General features: G+C 36.2%; 1 protein-coding gene across 1 annotated transcript in view; it reads left to right on the top strand.

Moving 5' to 3' along the window:
• The window catches only part of TMEM131 (transmembrane protein 131), a 94,016-nt gene that overhangs the window by 18,983 nt on the left and 48,657 nt on the right, over positions 1–26,376 (top strand). The window contains exons 2-4 of the mRNA XM_030234209.2: positions 1,015–1,076; positions 12,236–12,276; positions 18,777–18,845. Of these exons, the coding sequence (XP_030090069.2) occupies positions 1,015–1,076; positions 12,236–12,276; positions 18,777–18,845 (172 nt within the window). The remainder of the gene's footprint in view (positions 1–1,014; positions 1,077–12,235; positions 12,277–18,776; positions 18,846–26,376) is intronic.

Genomic DNA, 26,376 nt, shown 5'->3' on the forward strand with positions numbered 1-26,376 from the left:
ACAGTGTGCTTCTGTGTACCTGGAAATCTCAAATTTTTTCCTGTAGAAGTTGTTCCTCTTTGTGGAAGAGAGGAGTGTTATCACTTTCTACTTCATCTAGTACGAATGATACATGGTAAAGACAGTAATGGAAAAAGGACATAGGAGTTATTTACAGAATTTTTTTTTTAATACAATTTTCTCATTTGAGATTGCTGCTGCATTTTATTCTAAAGACCTCCTTTGTGCATGTGTGTATGTGAGTAGATTTTTGGGGAAAAAATGTAGAACTCTTTGAACCTTTCTTTCCTCTTTAAATCATACTCACTCTTGTACAGATTATTATATTTTACAGGAAGGGCAATGCCTTTATTTCTTTGTCTTTAGAAGAAAGTTGCATTCCCTACATTTTAAGAGGAATTGAAAAACAATTGCCTGATCAAACATGTAGAGGAAATGAGTGGAGTGCTTGAGGATCCTATATTTGACTGAGGCATGAACTTTTTGTGGAGTTTAGTCTTATGGTACAAACATTTCTAAACTGTTTAAAATTTTAATATGTTCCTGTCAAGATGGAGCGGATTGTTGCCATGCCAAGGATTAGGCTGCAGTGTGAAGGAGGCTTTCCAGATGTACAGTAAAGATTATTGGCATGTAAATGAAACAGAAATTCTGTTTGTGTCTGAGCTCTTTATGGGCTTAGATGTATTAAACTCATTTGTTCAGGAACCCAGCCTGTCATATTTGTTGAGGCATGGAATTGGCTTGGTACAGTCACTCTTTTTTGAGACCCTAGAAGAAGCTGTTCACTTTGGAGTTTAGCATTTTTAAGGTAAAATTCTAATTTGCCAAGTGTGGTGCTTCTCAAGCAAAGTTAGTGTCACAGACTTGTGTTTGTTATTTTGGTAGATTATGCATTATTATTTTGGTTTGTCATAGCTATGTCTACAAAATGAAGATGTTTAAATTTTTCTTCAGATTTAGTAACAAAATGGGTTTTAGTTCCATTAACTAGTTTTTTGTTTTTCTTTGCAGCTTTCATCCAGTCGGATGGCATAATAGAAATGCTACGCTTTGATGAAGGAGACCTATTGCAGGTATGCAGTCTGAGTAAATCATCTGATCTAGCGATATTGCATCTTTTTGATAGCTGCTTTTTGAACTCATGGGTTTGTGGAGTTCTGAAAACAAGTAAGCTCAAGTCCACAGAACCTTTGAACTTTCTAGTTACTTTCAACAGTATGCTTCAGTGTGGCCAGAGGTTCTGGTTCCTTGATGTTTTGTGTTGGGAAACCTCGTGGGTTTTACCACAGGTTCTTCTTTCTTTCTCAGAAATATTGGGGGATACTTTGTGTTTAAGGCTCATCTTGATCTAGAGTTGAGATGCAATTGGGTAACTCATCTGCAGGAACTGCAGGTGTTGCAAGATTCCCAAACCTAAAGGTAGTTCTTGGAACCAAGTTACCACTGGGTTTAAAGAACTTTTAATTACTGCACTGAAGTAATTACTGTTGCAAAAAGTTGTTTTTCATGTATGATGTTGCCATTCCTGTCAGTTCTCTTTTGGTCTGAGTCAAAAGAGGAAAAAGGTTAATTTTAAAAAATATATGCTGAAATTTTGAGATGGTAGTAGTAGTTAGGATGGCATACATAGCAACATGGCTTGATACTAGAGCTGTTCTGTTGACTAGGATTTCATATGCCTGTATTTTGTGGATTGCATGTATGTTGAGAATATTTTTCTTAAAATTCCTTGATGGTGACAGGCTACTACTTGAAAGGGAGCAGAGGAGTTACTAGTGCAGTGCTTGACATCTCCTGTGTAGCTGAGAAAAGTCAATATATGCATCAACATATTACATGTTTCAGATTTATGATGTTGTCTTTTTTTGTTTTTTTCCCTGCCTACCAAGTTTTTTAGGTTAGTTTTTTTTCTTTTTTCAGTCCTTGGTGCTTAATGTAACTCAGGAATATCTTACTGTAGATGTTAAGACTGTAATGTCCAGGAGTAATATACTTCAAAATTATGTAAGCTGGTTACAGGAAACATTGCAGTTAAAAACAAATAAGAAACCCCCAATACAAACCCCTCAAACAAACCCTCCCAAACCCAAATACCCTACCAAACAAGGAAACAAAAAAGCCTCAGGTTCTTCATTAGCTAGTTGTTCAGCTGGCATGTGCTAAACATATTGTCATAGTAGATATCTGTGTATAGGCTTATGTTTGGATGTGTAGAGTGGTAGAAGTTTTCCATGTAGTGGTTACAATTTCAATTATTAGAGCTTTCAACTGTGAATATTTCTTTAACTTGCATGAAGATACCACGTATCACCAAAAATATAAAAAAAAAAACCCACGAGTCTTTTTTTCTTTTACATACTCTATTAGAACACAATTGGTTTAATAAAATCAATAGACATCATTGGCCCAGTGTTTAAGGTAAAGATGATAGATAATAGGTAGTTGCATTCACTCATCTATAGTTGGTGTTCCTTTCTCACCAGGATTATTTTTTCAAGCTAGTTCAAATCATTCTTAAACATTTGTAATTATCTTACTCATTTTAGCACTATATTAGCCACTATTCCTTAGACTAGAAAGTAACGGTACAGCTGTGAGCCATTCAATAATCATATCAAAATGGAAAAGTAAAGTTGTTAATTATACTAACCGTAGCAAGATGTAGAAATATTATTATGGTGGGACAAATTCAAGCAATTCTGCATTGGGCTGCCACTTCCCTTAATATGTTGCTGGATGTTTTATTTAAAACAAAGCAAGAGAGACAAAACTTCTGATAAGTGGTTTGTATGTTTTATGTTATGGTTGTGGCTCTTAAGCCAAACATACCTACGTAATTGAAACCACTTCCTTTTAATGAGAATTATAGCATATATTATTTTCTCTAGCTTACAAATTATTTGTATATTTTCATTCAACAGTTTGTGACTGTTTCCTGCAATTAAAAAAAAAAAGCAATTATACTGTTGTGAAGCTAGACTTATGTTTTGTGAACAGTTACTAAAGTTTTAAACCTACTGTGATGTCACTGACTGTTTCTCTTTTGGGCTTTCCGTAATCTTTCACAAATGTCTGTTGTTCATTACAAATACTATGATGTAGTAGTAAATCAGTATTGTCTAATGTTATGTCACCTTCAAACAAATGGTTTGGTGGTTTTTCAATATAAAAAAATAACCAATTCAGTACATAAAGGGATTAATAATCATTGAGGTATCAAAGCCATCTCTAGTCTTGGTTTATCACCACTTCCCCCAAGAATCCGGTATCTTTAGAGCAGAAGCAAGCTTTTTCTTGTTTGAAAGTTGCTTTACAAGTAAACTAAATCAAATGCCAAGCCTTGAATAATTATATTTTTTGGGATTCCTGTTACTTCCTTCCAGTTAGCGTGAACCCTCTTGATACTGGTTTTTTGTACTAATTTGGAGTACATACTGTTGGTAAAATACTCCTTATGTCTTTAAATCACGCTTTAGGAATTTTGTTGTAAAAAATGAATGTGTTGAAAAGTTTGGTTTGACCAGTCTGACTGAAAACCACTATTTACTGAAAGAGAATAAATCTTTAAATATTTAAGTAGAAAAGCATTTCATTGGTAAAAATAAACTGACAATGGAAATTTCATGAGCTGCTGGCTGGATAACTAGCAAAAGTAGAGACTGTACTCTCTGGGTGTGGACTTACAGTTTGTGGTTTAGAAAGTGCTATACTGTGTAGTTCAACCTCCTGAGAAAAGAGAGAATTCTGTTCTTTAGCATATATGTTCAGATTAAAAGTTTATATCTAAATAAATTTATGCTAGTTTTGCCTGTGGATTAAATTACAATAACGAGGGAATTTCTTAATTGTGTCAATTCACATGAATTGGTCTCTTTAAGAGTTCATCTTTTTGAACTCTTCAAATAATTCATTTAGATCCTGAATATAGGGTAAGAATAGTATTAATGTAAATGCAATGTAGGGTTTGGGGTTTTTTTAAATAGCAGGTGGTTTGCAGATGTCTGTATAGTTGCTTGGCCCTTCAGAGTCATAGACTTGGTTGATTGTAAAGGACCTTGGGAGATCTGTATTCATTTTTCAGGTCATGTTGTGTATAGATGGGCTATGCCTGGCAAGTGCTTGACTCTTCTGTTCTTAAAACACATAGAGAAGTATGTAAGTTTCATGCCTAAGCTGGTTTTGCTGCTGCTTTTTTCTCAAGGGCATGTGTACTTGGGTTTTTTGTTAGGTTGTTTTACCTCTTCATCATGATAATTTTGTGCTGAAATCTACCTGCAGCTTCTTCATGTGAGTTTTTTACAACACTCTAAATTTACTGGATTTTTATTTGTCACTACTGAAAGTGTAGCATTTATTTGAGGCGTTGTGCTCAGAGAGAGGACAGAGTAGTTCCTTCCCTGTCTAGTAACGCTTATTTAGTAATGCCAAAATGAGTAGTAAGTTTTTGACAGCATTTTGTTTGCTCATATACCTTGTATTTCACTGTGCTTTCCAAGCACATTGTTTTCTTTAGTGTGCTATCAGTTATTCCCTTCCCAGTTTTACATTAAAGCTCTCCTTCAGCCGAACTTTGCTATGTCAGTGTCAGGCCATCCCCTCCATGTGTCTTCCTGATTATTTGTACCCTTGTCCAGACCTGACAGATGCTTCACATCTCTGACAGTGATGTCATCTGCAACTATTAGGAGGGCTGAAATAAACTACAACTGTTACTTTTAATAATTTGTCCTTTCATGTTAAGCCAACATAACTAGCTCACTTTTTGAGCACTTTACTTGAAAAATGAATGGTAAAGGAACATTTATTTTTCAGAGCAAAGTTTTCTTTTCTTTTTTTTTTTTTTTTTTTTTTAGTTAATAAATTACTTTCCCAGGTCCTTCTATTTGTTGTTAGAGCTTTTGCCTTGGGTATCTAATATTCTTCTGGACAGTGTAGTTGGGATGATTATTTTCTAGAGTGATTTTTTTTTCTTTTAATTCAGACTGTTTGGAAAGTAGTTCTGCTTATGTAGCAGTATTTTTGAAGTAGTGTATTGCTAAATGAGAAAGTGGTAAGATTTTTCAGTCAAATTGTCTTAACATGAATCTGCCACAATAATCATAAGTGTTTGCAACCACATTTTACAGGTAAATTCCTAGAAATTATTTTACTGATAATTGCTGGTTTGTAGAATAGCTGAAATATTGGGAATATAGAAAGCCCATGTGCTTATATATACTTAATACATATTTGCTGTCTTTGTTTGTAAATTGCTGTAAACTGCTTGTTCCAAAGACTGATAGTGAGAATTACAATGGTCCTACATGACAAAGAGACCGGACCTTAATATGGCTTGCAGTGGCTTTTGAAGATGTGGAACCAAATTACCTTTGTAGGACTCAGCTGTGTTGGTCTCTTACTGGTGGAAGTTTAGTATTTTCTGCATGATCTATACTTCATTCTCAGTGGCACAGCAAAGAATTCTCTTAACAGATGTGGCAAGCTTTCAGTTCTGGTGTATCAGCAGTAGTGTTTTCAGGGAGTATCAGCAGTAGTGTTTTCAGGGAGTAAAGTCCAAACGTATTTTTTAATTAACTAAAATTTTCATATTGTATATAAATCCCTTTTTCATATTTTATGTTCATTAATTAATTCATTAATTTTCATATTGTATAAAAATTCCTTTTCAAATGGATTTGGTGTGATCTCTATTGATATTTCTGTAGCCAAAGTGTTAAGAACACAGGCTCGTAGGTGGGCAGTAGAGTGGCTGGACCATAGCCCTTGATGGGCGTATTCTAAGGACAGAGTTCAGCTGGCAGTTGGTTACCTGTGATGGAGCTTGGAACTGAGGACAGCATTGCTCAATGTTGTCATTAGCAGCCTGGTTGGTGGCATGGAGAGTACTCTTAGTGAGTTGAGATGGTACCAAATTGGCCAAAGTAGCTGTTACACTGGAAGGCAAGGCTGCTATTCAGCCTTCCTTTGTCAGGAAGGAATGCTCGTGACCTTAGGAACCTTGTGACCTTAAGGTCAGACAAATGCAAGGCCTGCACCTGAGAGGGAGCAACAGGATGGGCTGGGCTGTGGTTGCAGCACTGCAGGAAAGACGTGGGGGAGTTCTGGAAGAGAACAGGTTGAACATCAATTGTCCATGTACTGTTGTAGCAAAGACAACTGCCAGCCTTCTGAATTGTAAACAAATGTGGACCCAGAAGATTAAGGGTGTGATTTTGCCCCCTCCTGTGAGACTGCAGCTGAGTACTGTGTCCAGTCTGGGCTACCCAGTGTAAGGAAGGCACTGACATACTGGAGCAGTCACAGAAGGATGGTCAGGGCCTGGAAGGCTTCTCATGTTAGGGTGTATTTTTTCAGCTGTTAGGAGAAAAGACCAAGAAGAAAACTGATTTCTGTGGGCAGTGTGGAATTAACAGGAACCAGATTTTTCCTGTGTGCTGTGGAAGGATGAGAAGCATTGGACACAGATTCCCATGCAAAAAAAACCCAAAAAACAACCAAACTATTAAACTTGAGGATGTTCAAACACTGGACCAGGTTGTTAAAAGAAGCAGAATTTCTATATTTTGAGATTCTCAAAACATGATGGCCCAAAGCTCACCTGCACTAATGAGACCTCCACTCAACAATAGCTGACTTGATGGCCTCTGGAGCTTTCTTTCCTATGTTTGTGATTTTATAACGGAGTAAGAGCCATCCTAGTTCGTTGCCATGGCTTGTGAGCAGCTGAAGTTCTTCTCCTTCTTAAACTGGAAGAGTTGCCATCCCCAGGCTTTAGATTAAAAATAATTGGTGCCAGGAGTGACTGTTGTAAAGCCAGTGTCAACAGCATGTGTTGCATCAGCTACAGTCAAGTGATGAGGTTTTTGTTTCCTTATGTGAGTTTGGGTCATGAAAGACCAGGGCAAGAATGACTTCAGTCCACGTTCAGCTACCTTTCAGATTACAGCATTCGTTTTTTCATTACCTGAAGGAAGATATAGCTCATTAATTAAGTTTATTTTAATTATAATAATTATTAGCATAGAGCTCATGAAGATTTAAGAACAATGAAGACTTAAGCTGCCACTTATGTATCACTTTTGTAGCTATCTCTCAACATTTAGTTGCAAGCAGCACACACCTCTTACTACAAGAAGGAACCAGCCTTCTATGAAATTGGGAGATGTAAAATGTTCTGAGTCTTTTAGACTGCAACAGTCTTTTAAACTGGTGTGGCTGCTCTCTTGTGTAGGAATATAGAAAACTTTGGTTGTTGAGAATTTTGTTAATATTAAAGAAATCTATTTGGTATTGGAAATCCCTGGTCTTGAACCCTAAGAGGGTCTGCCTCCTTGCATTTCCCCAAATGTCCTTGTTGAAGACTTTTGAGCTTCAGTTTAGTTGCCTAAACATAGGTAACCAGTGCTATTTGAGATGTCCTGGACTGTCCTGGGCATCTACATGGACCTGGCAGATGTGGCACAGGGTGTAGGAGAAACTGTGTCCTTCTGGATGTCAGTCTGGGACCAGGCAAGCTGCCCTAGGACATTTATCTCAAGTGGCAGCAGATGCCTATGTTTAGATGACTGAATGTAGTGCTAGGTAATATGACCTCTTATCAAGAAGTGAAGAATAGCTATTATAACAAATTGATGAGACATTAAAATTAACTTGGTGGTTGTGACTGTTTGTTTAGTGGGATTTTGTTTTTATGTTCTGGCTGAGGTTAACAACCATGGGTATTTCTTTAGACACGGTCTTCAGGCTGTAAGGTATGGATTTTGATTCTCCATGTATGCAAGATTATTGTCTGGTGTCTTCCACAGTTATATTGAGTCTTTAAAGTGTTCTTTGAGGTACAGATTCTCCATGAAATCTGTCTTGAGAATATAACCCTGTGGAGAGAAACTATTCCTAAGTCTTGAAACCATGGTGTTGGCTGACTGCCTTCAAATTTTCTAGCTCACTGTGGGCAAGTTTTCTCAAGATCTTTATACTGAAATCCCCTGATTTATAGTTTAATCCTACTAGGGTTATATAAGAGATTAAATTAAGGCAATGTACTCTTAGGAGCAACAGCCTAAATGTTATCTTCTGTCTTTAAATTAAAAAAAAAAAAAAAAAGGAAATCCTCTATCTTCAAGTCTTGAACACAGCCTTTTGGGTGGAATGATCATAAATGCCCAGTACTGGTAAAAGGGCATTTATGATCATTCCACCCGCTTTTTTCCTGCTCAAATGTATATTTCTACATATGTTCCTTTTGTGCTGACCTTAGGTTTTGTTGTCAGGGATTTGGATTGGGAAATTAATCCAATTGAGGGTTTTTTTTCCTGTAACTTATGTCTTGAAATATTAATAGTGCACATTGTTCAGTACAGATAAGATTTATTAAATGTTTCATATAAATCATATTTTGCTAATTCTGCTCTTTTACAATTTACCCTGTATGAAAGAAAAGATGAAGCTGTATTTTTTAAAGAGCATAGCTTTATTTCTCTTTACCTGATAAACCAACAGTATTAAGCAAAGCCTATACAATAAATAGTGGATTGATCAAGTATATGGCTTTAGTTCCTGACACTTTTGTGCAGTCACTCAGGAAAAATAGCAGGCCAGACTGCAGTACAATAGGTCCACAATTATACCTAGAGATCAAATTTTTAAAAAATAAAAAGTGTTTAGGACTTGTAACTGATCACAGTTGTATGTTTGTGTTTACTGCATGACTTGAAAGATTGACGTGTAATAAAAAAGTGTGGTAATTATAGAAACTGCCACATGAGATTTATTTTTGGTTTAGTTCCATGATGCTATAGTTGCTGGAGTTGGTATGCTATTTCTTTGCTCTTGATTGACGCTGATCCAAAAAACGAACTTTAAAAACCCCAGCAAAATCCACACAATAAAATACGCACAAAACCAAACAGAGTAAAAAGCAAGCAGCTCCTGCTCAAAAACCAGAAAGTGTAATTAAAATGAATTTATAATATTGCTTGTTTTTAATGGACATCTGAGCACAAAAACCAGGCTTTTCCTTGTAAGCATGAGCCTTTGATGGATTTTTGCTCTTAAATAAATCTCAGAAATTCCAGTCTTAGCAGAGTGATTTATGATTTTAAACCTGATTTACAGATATTCAATAATATATATGAACTTAATATTTTCATAGCAAATCAGTAATTTCAGCACATAGGGGAAGACCTTGGGTGTGCAGTCCGATGAATTAAACTCCTAGCAGGTAACTACAGCCATGGCAATGTAGTAGTTGCACTTCTGTCAATTATGAGTATTTCCATTTGTTTCTGCTTTTTTGGAGTTAAATTTGATCTCCACTGTCTTCTAAAAGTTGGCCTGGGTGGAATCTTAGACTGAGTCTAATATTAGTAATATTGACAGCCAATTATGATGCTTAAGAGTATATATAACTAACAACTTTCTGTATGAAATTATTTAATACTTAATAGAACGTGCCGTCTTGTTAGAGCCAAAGCTAGTTGTCAAGGATGGGGCAGTGCTGGTAATGGCTATTTTAGTTGCCCTGTCATAGGATCTGAACCTGTTAGCTCCATCATCTGACTGTCAGGTAATTGCTGGTAACTTAATTATGTGCTTTAGTTATGTTTTGAAAGAAAAAACCCTTCAGTGAAAGAAATGTTTTATTTATTTTTTGTGATTATTGTGCTTTAAAGGACATTGGTAAGGATTACAAGGTTTTATATACAGTTTTGTATATCTGTTAATTTCACAGATTATGTCCAGTTGTTGTGGTTTAACTCCAGCTGGAAGCTCAGCTGCACACAGCTGCTTGCTCTGTTTCCCCCATGGGATGGGATGGGGGAAGGAAATCTGAGGAGTAATAGTGAGAAAACTTGTGGAATAAGATAAAGACACTTCAGTAGGTAATGCAAAATAAAGAAATCACACAATTATAATCTCAGAATATTCTGTCTTGGAAGGGACCACAAGGGTCAACGAGTCAAACTCTTGGTCCTGCACGGGACAGCCCCAGGATTCACACCATGTGCTTGAGAGCATTGTCCAAACACATCTTAAATGCCTATTTCTGTGCTAAACCACCCTCTGGGTGAAGAACCTTTTTCTAATATTGAACCTAAACCTTCCCAGACACATGCTGTGACAGAAGTCATATACCCACTGTCCTTATCTCAAGCCATGAATTTTCTCATGGTTGCACTGAGAAAATAATGTGTGGCAGTTTAAAACTGGAAGGTTTGCCTTTCTCTTTCCAGTCTGAGGAAAATATAAGCTATGGAAGGAAGAGATCTGCCTTTTTGTGTTTAATTTCTTTAGATTTCTGAGCTAATTAACTTGTTAATTAGCCATACTACCTAGAAAGTGTTAGACAGAAAACATTTTTTACCTTAAGCATTTCTCACTTAACTAAAACTGATTTTAAATTTCTTCCTTCTTCATTTTAATTTAATTTCTTTTACAGCCCGTTGTAAATTGTTTCTGAGTAGTAAATATTTACCTGTATCTTACAGGAAATAGAAAAAGGAGTGTGGCATGAGAAGTTAAGAAGCTGAACTAAAAGCTGATTAGTATATGAGTAGTATACCTTAGCTAGGAGAACCTGGAAAGATGTGTAAGCTTTTTCTTCTATTCAGTAAATTAGTGGTGTCTAAATGAAGATTAAGAAATGGACTGATTTCCTACTTACAGTACAAATGTAGTAGGTAAATTTAAAGGAAAGCTTGCTGACTTTCAAATTACAGTAACATAGTATAAAACAACTTTGCTTGTTTTTTAGTCTTTTCTTCACTGAGGAAAAACTACACTGATTATTCTGTACTATAAAATGTAGTTTCATGTGAACCTTTCCTTCAATACCCCTTTAGCAAGGCAGTCTGACTCCCTATATCAGAGATTTTAAACAAACAAAAAAATCTAATGAATGCTCTGTGATGCCTTTCAAAACTGCAAATAAATCCTCAAGTTACTAACAGATTAGCTTTGTTTTTACAATGGCAAATAATACACTTCCAGGTTTCTGTAGTTTGATGTGAATTGGAGGGTGAGTAAACTAAATAACTTAATTTTAAATCTGGAATGCTACTTAGATTTACAATCCAGAATTGATCCTTGACATGAATCAAACATTAATGTTTGTAGACTCAGTGATTTAATAGAAGTAATTATAAAATTTCCAAGAAGTATCTCCAAACAGCAAAATCATTCCTCTAATAAAATAATCTGTATTTTAAGTAAAGATAATTTTTAAGAAAGTATTTTAAAAAATACTTTTTGCTTAGAAACAAAAAACAAAGAAAGAAATAAAATGTAATTTTTAGCTGAAATAGAAATCGGTGAAGTGTCCAGCAAAAGGGACTTGATTTTTAGTTCGGAAATGAGATAAAAGTTTGCATTCCCCTTGCAAACAAGTGACATTGTTGTACTAAAGGTGAACTGGTCAGCTGCTCTATGGACTTGAGGAGGCTTGTGAGCTTTTTTCCCACTCTCAGGAGATAAGTATTCTGGTTGGCCATGAAATGTCTTTAAGGGGATGACTAAAATCCTCAGTTTGATCTCCAAATCCTGTGGGAAGACAGAAGTTTTCCAAGTGTGGTATGTTTTAACATTAGCTGTGTCAGAAGGACACTGCATACGCAGGCTTCTAAACCAGTTGGTGTTTCCAGGCAAGAGTAATCTAATTGGGAGTCCCTAGACTACCTAACCTCCTTGTTTTCAGGTAATTAACTGAAATGTCTAGCAGAGTGGAAGGAAGGGAATGAATAATAGAGGCTAGGCTAGAAGTTCATTAGCAGAGAAGGAGATGATGTTTCCTAGTCAAATGGAGATTATTGCCTTCTTTGTTTTTTAGGTGATAGATTACATCAATGAGGTAATTGGTGGACTATTTCTTGGTTTATATGCTTTTCCTTGTAGTTTGTGTCTTACATCTATCTATGCTAGGTTTTTACTTTTGCTCCATGCAGTGTTATAATTTCCTGGACTTTTTTGTCCTCTCAGTTTTTAGGTTGTTGAGGTGCTTCTTGTTTTGTAGTTTGTGGGCATTACTACCACAATTCTTGTCCAAGGCCAAACTTAATTTCTTTAACTGGAAAAAGCCAATTTACATTTTCTGCTCCAGTTCAGAACTTGTCCTTCTTGTTTTCAAGCTCTGATTTACTCACTTGTTGCAGTTGCCAGGTTGTTAGGTTGGGATTTTTTCCTTGCTGGTGGTATAATGCTGTTGGCCTCTTAAACTCATTTTTTTTTTCTTTTACAGACTGAGACAACTTTAGGCCTCAGTTCATATCAACAGAAAAGGTAAGCATCTTTCTAAAAGTTTAATACAGACTTTAATCATAAAATTTGTGATACTTTTCATAAGAATAGTAATGGTTTAATGTAGAAAAGATCAAATACAAACCATGTGATTTTTTTTCCAATTATTTTTCTCATACAGAGGAAATGAAACTAAAATATGAGATAGTTTTTAATATTGAACAGCTCAATCATAGAATGGTTTGGGTTGGAAGGGACCTTGAAGATAAGCTAGTTCCATCCCTCTGCCAGGGGCTGGGTCACTAGCTATCCTATCAATAAAGAATTCTTTTCTAATATCTCATCTGAACCATCCCTCTTTCAGTTTAAAGCCCTTTCTTTCTTGTCCTAGCACTTAATGACCTTGTGAAAAGTCCCTCTCCACCTCTATTGTAGCCTGTTTTGGGTACTGGAAGGCACCTCAGGGCCTTCTCTTCTTCAGGCTGAGCAGTCCCAACTCTCCCAGTCTTTGTAGGAGAGGTGCTTTGTCCTTCTGATCATTTTTATGGCTCTTCTTGAGGAAGAAGCTTCGCACGTGGAATAAAAAACTGAAGAATTCTTTGATTCACTTTGTAATATATACCACAGAGTAATTCTGTGTAATGAAGTTGGAAGTCTGCTTGTAGATTTTTTTAAAATTTTTTTTCTGTAGTTTCTTTTATTGAGGAGAAAGTTTGCCTACTTCAAAACTTCTCTATGTACTCTTTGAAGAAAAACTTGATGTTATTTTTGATAGATTCTGCCCCGCATTCCTTTGTGCCATCATAGAATCATTAAGGTTGGAAAAGACCTCCAAGATCACCGGCTCCTACCTTCAGCCATGTGCCACCATGCCCACTGAGCCATATCACAGAGCTGTACATCTACTCATTTTGTGATGGTGATGTCACCTCTTCCCTAGGGAGGCTGTTACAGTACTTAACCACATCATAATTTTTTTCTGAATAACCAACCTGAATCTCCCTAGCACAGCTTGAGGCCATTTCCTCCTGTCTTGTCTCTGGCTGCCTGGGAGGAGTCTGACCCCTACATGGCTACAACCTCCTTTCAGGTGATTGTAGAGAGGAGTGAGGTCACCTCTGAGCCTCCTTTTCTCCAGACTAGACAACCCATGACCCTGTGTTGTCCTCTCCGGTCCTGAAGACATAATCTGTTACTGAAGAGTTTGCCTCTTTCCTTCTCAGGTATCATACATTCATTTTACTGAATGTATGATACCTGAGAAGGAAAATAAGTGGCCTCTTTTTGTCCTGATCCCTAATTTTTCTCTGAAGAATCATTAGGTATTCTTTTTTGTTTAATGAGTGCATTGAACAGTATTAATCAAGCTTGTTTCTTGGACAAGTAGCATTGAGCAAACTGTCAGAGCACATTTTCAGTAAATAGAGTTATGTTTTTTCCACAACCTATTTTCTGTTCCTTTTCAGGTAATGTAGTAAAGACTTTTCAATTTTGAATGATTTCTTATTTTACTGTGTGTATAGTTGCTTAATTGTGGGCTTAAGATCCTTTTGCAAGTTTTGAAAAGCCTATGAAATCTGCAGCTGTGGACAGGAATGCAAACAGCTGTAGTTACATGCTGCAGTATGTCAGTCAGATTGCAAGTATGAGAACATGAATTTACAGGAATGACAGTTGAACAAAAGATAACAATGATCAGTGTATTTCTGTGTTTTGGATATAGCTAGACCTTGTGGAGGTTCTTTAAATTAAATAGTATCTTACAGTTTAAATCATGAAATCTCAATGGCTGAAGGAAAGTGCCTCTATTGGCATCCATAGATTTGGTGCAGTATTGTTTCCCAGAAAACAACTGAATTTGGTAGTTCTTGAGATTGAGGCCATGGACTAGATTGCTTACAGGATTTTTTAAGTTTAATTTCTTGGCTAAGAAGGTTACTTTCTGTATTGGAAACTTCAGTGTTCTAGACTGTGTTCTGTTAAAACACTGGTTTAGATACCTGAAAATAAATAGTCTGTTCCACTTAAGAGTACTAGCCTATTTGAAGTTCAGTCACAATGTGATGAGGGTCTGCATCACAGGTCTCTGATGTCATGTTACATAGCAAATACCAAATTTGCTTTCTGTTTTTCTGTCTCACTGCTGTTACTGGTTTTGCATTAATCTTTCCTTTAAGTTTTTTTCTAGCTGATTTTTTACAATGGCATTGCTAGAAACAATACATAACTTCTCTAGATGACTTGTCTTCCCTTGTCCTTATTAAAGATTATTTCTTCTTCTTGGTATAGCTTGCCAATATTTTTTCCCTATTTAGACAGTTTATTCAGTTCTCTGTTCTACTTTTTAGCACTAAGTGGAAGGAGGGAAATGAGCTAGCAATTTAATTTGTTTTGCTCATGCCTATGGTCAAGTTACAGTTCATCTATTCAAGCTTTCTCCCTGTTCTTTCCCCAGACACTCCCCCTTGGGAATTGCTGGCTTTGAACTTTGCCTGTAATGAGTGTGTTTTCCTGATATAAGGTTAATATTGACATATCTGAGCCAGCTACTATCTGGGTAGTTTATATAAAAAAATTCTTGCTAGTCTTTTTATTCATCTGCATTTTTAGCAGCAGCTTCTGCCAGATACTGAAGTGGTCAGTTGTTTTGTGGGAGTTCACTTTCTCACTGAACCTGTGATTAATACCCATATTTCTAAAAAAAAATCTAGTTTTAAAAATTAAAACATCTTTTCTGATATATGCAGCTCAGCCTTATTTTTAAATATTAACAAGTTTTGGGTGCACTCAGCTTACTTACAGAACGTTTTTAGCTCGAAAATTCTGCAGTGGCTCTTTCGAGGATTCTGGCACAAAAAGTACCCAGTGTGAACTATTTGCCAATTTGTCATTTTAGAGGTTCACAGAGTTACTTTTAGATATGCTTTTATTTGATTTTGTGGTAATGGAAATAAAGTAGCAGGTTTCTAAGAGTTCTTAGTTCTTGCTAAATAAAATCATGAGAATTAAGTTGTTTCACAGCTTAATTCTACTGTCTTTATTTCTTTACAATATATGGCACAAGAGAGGAATAAAACCCTTTAAACAACTGCTGAAGCAATGTGGGAAAAATTACATGTGGATTATGCTTAGATTTGAATTTTCTGCAGTAGCAATTAAAGATGTTACAGATAAGATTCCACAGAGCATTCAACTCCTACAGAAATCTCAGAACAGCTAGAAAGGTAAAGTGAGGATATAGAGACACAGTTGCTGCCCAGCTTTGCAGAAATCTTTAAATACAGTATGTGACAAGCCTTTTCTTCATCTCCAAATTCAAAGATGTGCATTGATTATCTAAAATTGAGTGCCTCATACTCTGATAAACAGCAAAGCATTATGAAAGTGCTGAAGAATGTCCTTAAGACAGAAGAATATTGTGGCTCAGCACAGATGGATGCCCATATCAGCTGCAGTGTTTGCAGGCATTGCTATTTTGACCATGTTTAGTGTGACAAATAATATTGAGACATGAAGGTGCGCTTCAGTGAGTTGCATCTGGGTAGTAGCAGTATCTTAGTAATTGGGGTAAATGTCCACTCAGATACAGCATGGATGGAACAGGGAGGATAATGATCCTGCTGGGGACTGTGTGTAGTTCACTCTCAAGTCTCATTTTTAAAATCAGAATTCTTGCAGAAGGAAAAAGATGTTGAGAACATTTAAATTATGATTCCAGATGACTCCTGGCCAGTTCTTAGTCTGCTGGCAGATATTTGCAGTCCTCTCTTCCAGATGCATCTTTTCTTTTTCATGTTGTTCTAGTCTTTAAAAGTTAGAAAACTTGGAGAGGTAGGGAAGGAAAAATGTTTAAATTGTGATATAAGACCGGGAGCCATATTTCTACATGCATTCAACAGTAATTAACTTCATGTCATTATGTTGTAAAATTGCCCTACCCATGGGTGTATCTAGCCTTCGGTGAGCAAGTGCCCAGCAGAGCAGACATGATCATCATTTCCTTGTCTGCTGCAAGTTGACTCATGTTGGGCCCTTCAGTAGGCAATGTTTGTGAATCCCTATATTGCTTGCTCCCATTTGAATCTTATTACAGTTCTTACTTTTATTATAATAGTTGGCATTCATTATGATGCTGTTGCCTTTACCAAACTTTAACCAAATGTAACAAATTTTTAAAATCTGTGTTGTCCAACTGGCTTTCCAGGATAATATAGCTCTGTGTCCTGAGAAAATGTTGCCTAACCTTTATGTGTATGTGGAGAATTGAGTATGTCATGATTGTTCAAGTTAGGCCAAGTTACTCTTGACAGTGTTTTCAGTGCATTTAAAATAAGATAATAAAGATAGTAATTATCAGTTTTGTAAATATTATAAATATTTGCAATATTTATCCATAAAAGGAATTTATATGTAATTCTGCCAATAATTACCAACACAAAAGAGGTGCTGTCTAACTGTTCAAAGTTTTAATTTTGGAAGAAATTGACAGAATTATTTTTAAGGTCACTCTAAGATGAGTGGTTTCTGTTTATCATTACCTTGGAGGTACAGGAGCTTTTTGACCGTTTTAATTTAGAAATGCACTCTAAATAGTTTTTAAAATTAGACTGTAAACTCTGAAGACATTACTAGTCACTTGTTTTATCCTTATGAAACCTAACTGCTAGTATAGTTTTCCAGTTGTATTCTCCTACATCCAGTGTCTCTGTAAACTTCATTTTTTTGAGTATTTGTTCTTCAGTTTGAGGTTTGACTTTAGCCTGAGAAGGTGTACCCAGGCACACTCTTATTTGAAAACTGTAATGTCTCACAGCCACACTTAATAGTAGCAGGAATTTTAATTTTTTTTCCGTAGACCTGAATACAGTTTTTCCTATTGGTGTCTTCTTTTATTTTCATTTCTGTTGTACTGTGATCTGCATGCACATGGCATATATACACACACATTCAAGTATATACTTAGGCTGACAGGATGTACTAAGCCCACTCCTGTCCCGGTGCTGTTTTATTACTTTTATGTGGACAAAGCTGTTTTTAGTGACTAGGCTCTCTAGCATTGAAGATGCTTTGACATCCAAACATAGAACACTGGAAATTGATTAGCTTGCTTGTGTATTATACTTGGAGTGTGAAGATTCAGTCTCAGAGTTTTAGTCATGGAGACATAGAGTCATTGAGACAATGTAATTTTATTTAAAATGCTTTTGATTTGATTTTGATTAAAGGATACAATTAAGATTTCCTAGCCTATTCCTCAACTTTTACTCCTGTAAATAGCTTCCTTGTTGAAGTGGTTCTGAAGTATGGTAAGACATCAGAATTTGATCAATAATTAGCTTTCCTGGAATTGCAATGGATTGAATTGGATTGATCTTTGCTCAAGGCCTCAGCTTTCATAAGACAAGCCACATGTGCATGTCCCATTTCCTGGCTGCTTCTCCATGCTGGGGCAGAATTGCATCATTCTGGGTAGAACTGGGTTTGTGGAGTAGCTTTCCACACCTAGGACAAGTGGCCACAGCTCTTGATGTCTTTGGACATCAAGGATTGATACAAAGTCAGAATACAAGGATCTAAACCAATAAGGCTGTTTTAATAACAGAAAAAAATAGCATTTGAAGAAAAAAAAAGAAGCTGTTGGTCTTGCAATTCAGGAGCCATTGATCTTATTATTACTATTCTTTAGTCTTCCCCATTTTTTTAATGTTGTTGTCTCCCTGTTTTGTTTTTTGTATGAATACAAAATCACAATCACATCATTCTGAATAATAAAAAAAATGTTTAGGTCAATGAAACCATTTTGTATATTTTACTTTTTTTTTTTTGTTGTGGTTTAACTCTTGTGCTCTATATAACTATACTGATAAAATAAGCAGTAGTAGAGAATGCTTCTAGGTACAATGTTGACTTCACTGCTGGCTTGTTTGAGTGCTGTTAAGTTTTGGCCTTCATCTACTAGAATTTTCCTAAAGAGTTTCCAGGGGGAGGTTAGTGTAAGCAAAGCTGAGGAATGTTTCCAGAGCAGAATCATTGTGTTCTGGATATTGCAAGTTTTGAACAGTATTGGGTGTTTTCTCATATGTGGCCTCAGTAACTTCAAGTGCATTCAAGATTGTTTATGTACTAGTATAGAAGTAGCTGGAGAAACTCAGGATGTGTATGTAAATTACTGTTACACATTGGACAATATCCAAAACCTCTTTCATTGCAATGTTTGGACATTGCTATGAAAGATGATGTAAACCTTTTTAGTGTGTTGCTTCACTCAGCCATCACTATATAAAGGAGAGGTTTACACTTCAATTATGTCCATTTTCAAGATATGTACTCTTACATAATCTTTCTTGGAGACACTGCATAATCATGTTGTAAAATTGCAGTATTTTGACTGGGTAAGGGCTTTTTTTGTTTGTTTCTTCTTTTGAATTAATTGCTTTATTAGAATTAGTGTATTTTGCTAAGAGAGGGCTATTTGAGATGGGAAGGGAGCAAAAATGTGTCATTTAGTAGTATCTTTTATAGCATTTCAATTTTTTTTGCAGTGTATCCCTATATCGGGGAAATTGCCGACCTCTCCGGTTTGAGCCACCAATGCTGGACTTCCATGAACAGTAAGTTGAAAAGTCTTTTGATCTATTTATTTATGAAAATTAAAACAAAATAAAAACCAATCAAACATAAAAGCCTCCAAACAACCCCTAAAAACCCCGCCATCCACTGCAAAAACCAAATAACAAATAACCAACAAAACCCCAGAAAATGAATAGGAACAGCATTTAAAGCTGATAGAGAAGGTTGTATACACAGATTGCATTAATAGATTGTAGGTGTAATTGACCTACAGAGGGCTGCTGTACTCAGCATCATGTAGCATTAAGCATCATGTCGTGACCTGTCAGCTGCTGTGGTTTTGATGATTTAGGTACTTGTACAGCTGCTATTCAGAGTGGACAGTTTTAAGTCTAGAATGTAATGTTCTGAGGTGAGATTACCCCTCTGCTTGAATATAACCTGTGTCAGGGAGCATGTACTCTAGCACATCAGTTTTACTATGGCTTTGGTGGCAAAAAAACTGACTGTGGATCTGCAGTTATTAGAACAGTAATGTTGAGTTGTGAAAATACAGCCTCAAGCAATACAAATAGCCTCTAGGAACTTAGCTCTATGTTCTCTACCTTGCAGCTGGTTGCTGTTTCCATTAAACAAAAGAAGGAAGGAAACTAGATGTTTCACCAATGTACTTGTTCTGAGAACTACTTCAGTCTTAACTTGGCTTACCATGATCTGGTTACTGTGTTTAGGTAGCTCCAGTCTCTTTTCTTCCCAGCCATCAAAAGTGGTTCTGGAGTAGGTGTTCATGGAACCTCTGTGCATTGACACTTAGACCAATGCAAACTGTAGTGAAGGCATTTCAAACATTTTGTTACCAGTTCAGCCTGGAAAAATGAGAACAGTCCAGGTGTGCCTTAGCTCAACATTCCTTCCTCCATCCTCAGCCAGTACTGCTGCTGGATGAAAGGTTGTTTCATTTACACATAAGCCACAAATTATTAATAAAAATTTACTACCTTTTTCTGGTGGAAAGACTGTTGTGCAGTGTGGTGACTGTGGAGTTGTACAGGGAACCTCCTGCATAGTGACATGGTGTATACTTGTGTCTTTCTAAAAGAAGAGAAGCCATAACTGTGTTTTGCTTACACAGAGTAGCTTTCCAGATGCTTTATACAAAAAACCCCAATGTAAATGTCACTAGATAACAAAGCTGTATGAAAATGCCTCATTTTACAGAACTTACTTGTACTCAGTCTAACAAAATTGTGGCTTTACTTCTGATTAAAGACAGAGTAAGTTGCTCTGCCCCCTCTTTTTCCTTCAAAATTTCTTTTAGCTTTTGATGTTGTGTGATTTTGTTATTTTTCTTCCTGATGTCAGTAACCGGTCCTAGGTAAGAGAATATTGAGTTTTTAAACTGAATAGCAAATTATCTCATGGTAAGCCCTAGTCTACTGCATCTCTGCTACAAGAAAATTAGGTTATAGTTAATAAATTATTTGAGTGCAGTATGAATTCAAACTTGTAGAGCAGTGTGCTTTTTGTTAGAGCTATCGTAAACTTACCTATTGATTTGAGTTTAAGTTAGTTTCTTTTAAAAACTGTAGAAGTATTCAGTTCATAGTAATTCCAGACTTTGATATTGGGATTGTATTTTATGCACCTTTTTCTACTATGAATAAATTTGATGTCCTCTGAGATATCTTTTAAAGGTTATCCAGCGTTTGTGTGCTTATGCTCTGGAGAAAGCTACATGTGCTTTTTTGTTTTGTGGGCTTCCAAAGATGATTTTTTTCTCCCTTGCTACAAGTAGATCTAAGACAGTACCATAAATACTTTAGGTCATTCTTCATTATAGTTTGGCTTTTTACATAAGCTGATCTTGTCAAAGCTAAAGGCACTGAAGAAATAGTATAGATCTAATATATTTGTGTTAAAAGTAGCACAAATCTTTTACTTGGGAATGGCACTGTACCATACATGCAAACGGCACTGAGGGATTGCTGTCTTCTGTCAATTAAAATAAGGAATCTGTGTGTTAGATCTTGATTCATTGTGTGTTCCTTCATTGGTTTGGGTGGGTTTTTTTCGTAGCTGTCTATCATTACTTCATCTGTTGTCATTTAGGTTATAGTCTCAGGCAGCAATCCTCTTGTGATTTGTTAAAACTTAACTAAGTTGCCAAAAAAGTTTAGATATGGAGCCCCAAAGTTTAGTTTAAAATCTGTGAACCAACTCTGGGAAATGCTGAGTAACTCAGCCTTATGGTGGGAACAAGCTGCAGGTGCCAAGCACCTCGGAAGTCAAATAAGGCTGATTTAAGCTTTTGAGTTTTTGCCTTTTAAATCAGACAGGGTTTTCACATTCAAATTCTGGCTTTTCTGTCTCTGTTATTAATGGATTTTAGAAAAGGCATAAAATGCATGTTTAGTTTCTTAGTAAGTACGATACCCGAGGGGTATTTTTTAATAGGTAGCATGTAGCATTTAGTAGAGCAAACTAGTTCCAAATTCATGTTTATGCTGAGCTATCAGCCTGTATCATAGCTAGGCTAAAGAAAGATCTAATATTTATTTTCAGTTGTAAGTCAAGCCATTCTTCCTGTGACATTTTTGGTGTGCTACGAGTGTGTGGGTTTAATCAGTTATTTCAAAAACATGTCAACTTCAACAGGAATAATTTTTAATAAAAGTTACTTTATCTAAGGATCTCAGAAAATGAAAACCAGCATTAAGTTGATAAATATGTGTTGTAGACAGACTTCCTGTATTCCACCTGGAGATGAGATTACAATGGCCTTCTGCTTCTGGTTTATAACAGTTGGTGGTTTTTTTAATGCTGTTTTAATATAAAGCAAACCACATTCTACCACTTTGAAGGTAGTCCAGATAATCTCACATTTATCAAAAGAAATGCATGCTGCATGTTAGGATATGCAAACCTTTAGCTCACTTGAAGAGATTCCAAATGTTCTCTGTATACATTAGGCCTCTGGGAATGGGATAGAACTGAGGTAGGTTCTCCCATATCACTGTGCCAGGGGACTACTTGAACTAAGTGTGGAATACTCATTTGGGTATTTAATGTGTAAGTCTCTTTCTTGTGTTTCTGAAGCAACACCAGTATTTTTCTGGACCAAATTCTGCAACATTTTCAGTATCGGAGATTCAGAGCTTTAAAGAAAACAAGAAAAAAACCTTACACCTAAAGGCAGCTCCGCAACTAGCTGACTTTTTTTACCAGCATTCTGTTCTTTGTATTCTCTTTTAAACTGTTACTCTCCCCTGTTGTTAAATGGGAATAACTGAGGTGTTCTAGCCTACAAACAGTAATCATTATGTTGTTCTCCGTAGCTTTGGGAGTTGGTTGCTCAGAGGCTATTTTGACAGAGCAGTCATTATCTATATGACTTCCTCTGTTTAAACCAGCTCTTCATATCTTCAGATCTTACAGATGGCCACCTAGGATGAAGGCTGAAGAATGCTTTTACAGGGCAGTTTCTATTCAGTCCTTCACCTGCTTTGTGGGAGAATGTGGATCTTCACAGATCTCAATACATTGCCTTCATCTTTTGTAATTCAGCTCTGACAGTATCAAAAGTGAAGCTTAAGTTCTTTAGCTAAATTTTTTTGATAGAGGTACCTTTTGATAATGGAGCATTTGTGTATTGAGTATTTTAGAATTTTACCACAATATAAGCTAGAACTGCTTATCAAAAAAATTTTCAAATCTGGAGATATTTTAGATGAAGTTGTTATCCTACCCCTGTTTCATAGAAATTATTGGTAATGTATGAAATTATACTTCTGGTTACAGTAATATTTTAATCCTTGATTAACATATTCTTCTGTGGTGAACGGAGGTTCTTGCTTCACTCAATTTGAGCAAGGTCCCATTTTCAGACAAAATTTTCTCATTGTTAGGGCAGTATACTGAAGTTCTTTATTTCAGTTTTATATTAATAATCTCATTTTGCATTTCCTTTGAAGTGTTTTGATTAGGGGATTTTTGTAATGTTTTTGTATTTTTGTTTGTGAACTCAAGCATTTGGCAGGATATTCTGTGAAGGCTTAAGTTGGGCTTGAAAGCAATTGCTTGGCAATGTTCAAATATTGAGACCTTGCTGGTGTGGAGACCTTATTACTCTAAGTAACATAAGGGACATGCTTTAAAGACAGGATAGTATCAGAATGGGTAAAAACCTGGAGAATACAGCCTATCTTAAACCTATCTTAATATACCTCCCTTTGAATCTAGACTGCACTGCCTACAGTTATTCTTCTAATTACATGAACTAAGAACAAGAAGACAAATGAAAAGGGGATATTTAGAAAATGAAGGTGTATCATGAATGTGCTGTAGTATAGTGTAAACGGATTAATACCCTTGTAAGGCTTGTTTGGTGTAAAAATTAGGGGAGGACTAGCATGGGAATGGAGAAATTATATTGTTAACAATTTAGTGATTGGACGTTTTCCTGAGCTATAGATTAAATGTTTGCATCTACTGGATATACAGCAGACATTTATATCCTTAAAGCCATGGTAGTTACTTGAAGTAATATAGGATTGATATAAATTTAGCAAAATGGTCTGTTTTCTTCATGAACTCTAATCCCTTATACAAAAAACAGTGAAGAAATTTAGCAACTAGAGATTTTATTCAGATGACTATTTTTCCTACATTTTACATACATTTACTTAAAAGTAAGTTGCCTATAATGTACATCCAAATGTTTACACAGTACATTTGATACAGTTGTAATGTGTGAGTTTGAGATTGTTGAAATCTTAAAGAAATGTTGCTAAAGGAAACTTCATTTTCCTTGGAGTTTGTTGAATGTGAGAAATTGTTGACAGTAAATTGACATTTCATCCAGATCTGCCTCAGGTTTTGTTCACATATAATGCTAGACTGCACAATGCTGCTGAAAGTTCATTACGCTCCTAGATTCACTCCAATCACACTTGGTGACATGGTTGGATAAACTCTACTACTGTATATGTGGTTTTGATAACCGTTTGGAAAAGGCGTGATTTTGTTGCATGGAATCTAAGTTAGATTCCTAACTTAAAATGGGGCACTTGCTCTATTTAGTATGTTACATTGACACCAACTTTTTGTCAAGTCTAATGTCAAAGAACTCTCTCTGTTAAAAGTCAGTGAAATCTGGAAACTAAGAAACAACCAATATATAGGTACTACGTATACAAAACCAAAATCCTTCTGTTTTCTTTTGCTTTTCTGAGTTGGAGACATGTTTGAGAATGCAAATATATGTACTTCAGCTACTCTTAACTTCAGGTAAGAGTAGAAGCCACTTGCATGTGTCACTCTACCGGTTTTGTGTGAGGTAGGAAGAATGCTGTACTCACTATTTCTCTGTTTTTGTTCATGATGCAGGCTTCCTTTCAGTAAGGAAACTAGCATTTTCTTCAGAATGAGGCACAAAAGGCATTCTCTTTCAGTCTCTGGAGGTAACCTTGTAAGACCAGCTCGTTTTGTTTCTTTTAATTAAAAGTAGTTGGATATGTTACAAAGTCAACACCCAAGTTCTTATTGTTGGAGCTTGCTCGGTCTGATCTTCTGGCTGGAGAACCATCTTCATTGGTTCAGGAAGTTCCTGAGCCTAGGAGAGTGTCCAGGGCACATGACTTTGTATGCTTTCCACATTACTCTTCTGCCTTCTAGGCATCTGTTATTCACCCCTGTCTGATAGGAAACTGTATGACAGGATACTGATTTACCCCTTGTGACACTTCTGATATGTTGCGTGACAACAAGTTTTACAATTGTCCCGCAGTTGACAAAGATGCTAAATGAAAAAATTACATGGGGGAAAACATGTCAGATTCTCAAATGTATTTTGAGAATTTACCGGAATTGAATATTGACTATATTTACCTATATTCCCAGCATTTCAAAATGCATCTAGGAAGCTTTTGATTGACTTCATTTATCTCTCCAGTCTCATTAGAAAGAGTAAGGGATGACAGAGGAAGAATATATCTGCTGAATTCATATCTTTTGCTTTTCAGTAATAGATTTTTATCAGTTTTCATAAATCAAGTGAGAATTTTACAGAGGTGCATAAATTATGTACAGTAAGAAAAAAAAAATTGCTTTTTCAAAATTGCATTTACACAATTTGTATCTGCTTCACAATGAGTAGCTACATATTTTTGCCAGTCAATTTTGGGCCAGTCACTCAAGGCCTCATCTCCCCAAAATTTGCAAGAGCTTATTTCCATTGTTAAAATAACCTACCCTTTGATGACTGGAACAGCAGTGAATTCCGTTACAAGGACATGCTTACAATACACTGCAGGTTCTAACTCAGACTTTGAAAAGAGTTGAGTTGCAGCAGTGAAAACATTAACTCAGGTTTCTTTACCCATTCGACCAGGCACCTCACCCTTGTTAATTAGCATCTTCTCATCTAGGTTATGGTATCAGGTTTTTATCAGTGTAGGTTGACCTTTTTATGCAGGAACAAAGAATCAGGAGCAAAATCTTACATGCTTTGATAGTTCATGTTTGCCTGAAGGTCTGTGTCTATCCCAGCTTCTCACAATGAAAAGCGCTAGCTGTGACTGCTCTGGGAAATTGTGCTCCAAAATTTGGCATCAGCTACAGCCATACTTGTGCTGATCATTGTGGTTTGATAATCTGCAGCTTGGAGAGCATCCCTTATGAGATTATTGCTTGGGATGCAGGTTCATTAGAGGTGTCTGATGCACATTGCCTTACCTAGATTTTACCATGTCTAATGACAGAAAAAACAGATGAGGTTTATGAGGTCCTATTTCTTCATTTTTTGGTAACATCACACTTAAAGAATATAAGGAAAGCTGTATAACAGCCAAATGTAATACCAGACTCACTCTTTCAAAATCAGAATGATCAGCAAAAGAGTAAAGTGCAACGAAGTCCTAACATCAGAATTCCTTTTTAGTGCCTTCTGCCTTTATTACCTATAATTGTACTGTAGTAGTTGAGTCTGGAATATGAAATTAGTGAGCTTTGGTGGTGGTCATGGCTGTTTCCTAACCAGTTTGTTTTAATAGACTTGAGCCTCTCAAAAATATGTATAGTCCCTTCTTTTCAAAACTGGAAAAACATGAAGGTTTTAAAGATAGTTCAAGTATTAACAAATTCCTGGCTAGTGAGTTTTATTTGCAAGCTACCTTTCTGGCATGAGCAGACTGGTGCTTTGCTATTGCCAGTTCATTCAAGATAATTTTCTTGGCTTTGTGAGGTTTCACACATGATGTTTCATAAGTGTCACTGAAGTCAACTCTGATCTTCAGTTTTCAGTACATAGCTGTTTCTCTTTAGAGACCCCAGATGATATACTAGGCATGTTATTTGCTCACATGTAATACAGTGATTAAAATCTACTCATCTCTCTCTTGTTGTTGTGGTTGGAAGGAACTGTTCTGTCTAGTTTTTGCTGTCAAGTCCTCCATGAAGAGTGATTGGAGTGCTTTGTTAAAGAGTAGGAGGATCATTTCCCCTTCTTGACGAGCTGCTGAATGTGCTGTGGGGAGAAGTACCCAAAAACTGCACTGTGGCAAGCAAAGGAGTTGC

The sequence above is a fragment of the Serinus canaria genome, chromosome 1 (assembly GCF_022539315.1).
Source record: "Serinus canaria isolate serCan28SL12 chromosome 1, serCan2020, whole genome shotgun sequence".
NCBI classification, from domain to species: domain Eukaryota; kingdom Metazoa; phylum Chordata; class Aves; order Passeriformes; family Fringillidae; genus Serinus; species Serinus canaria.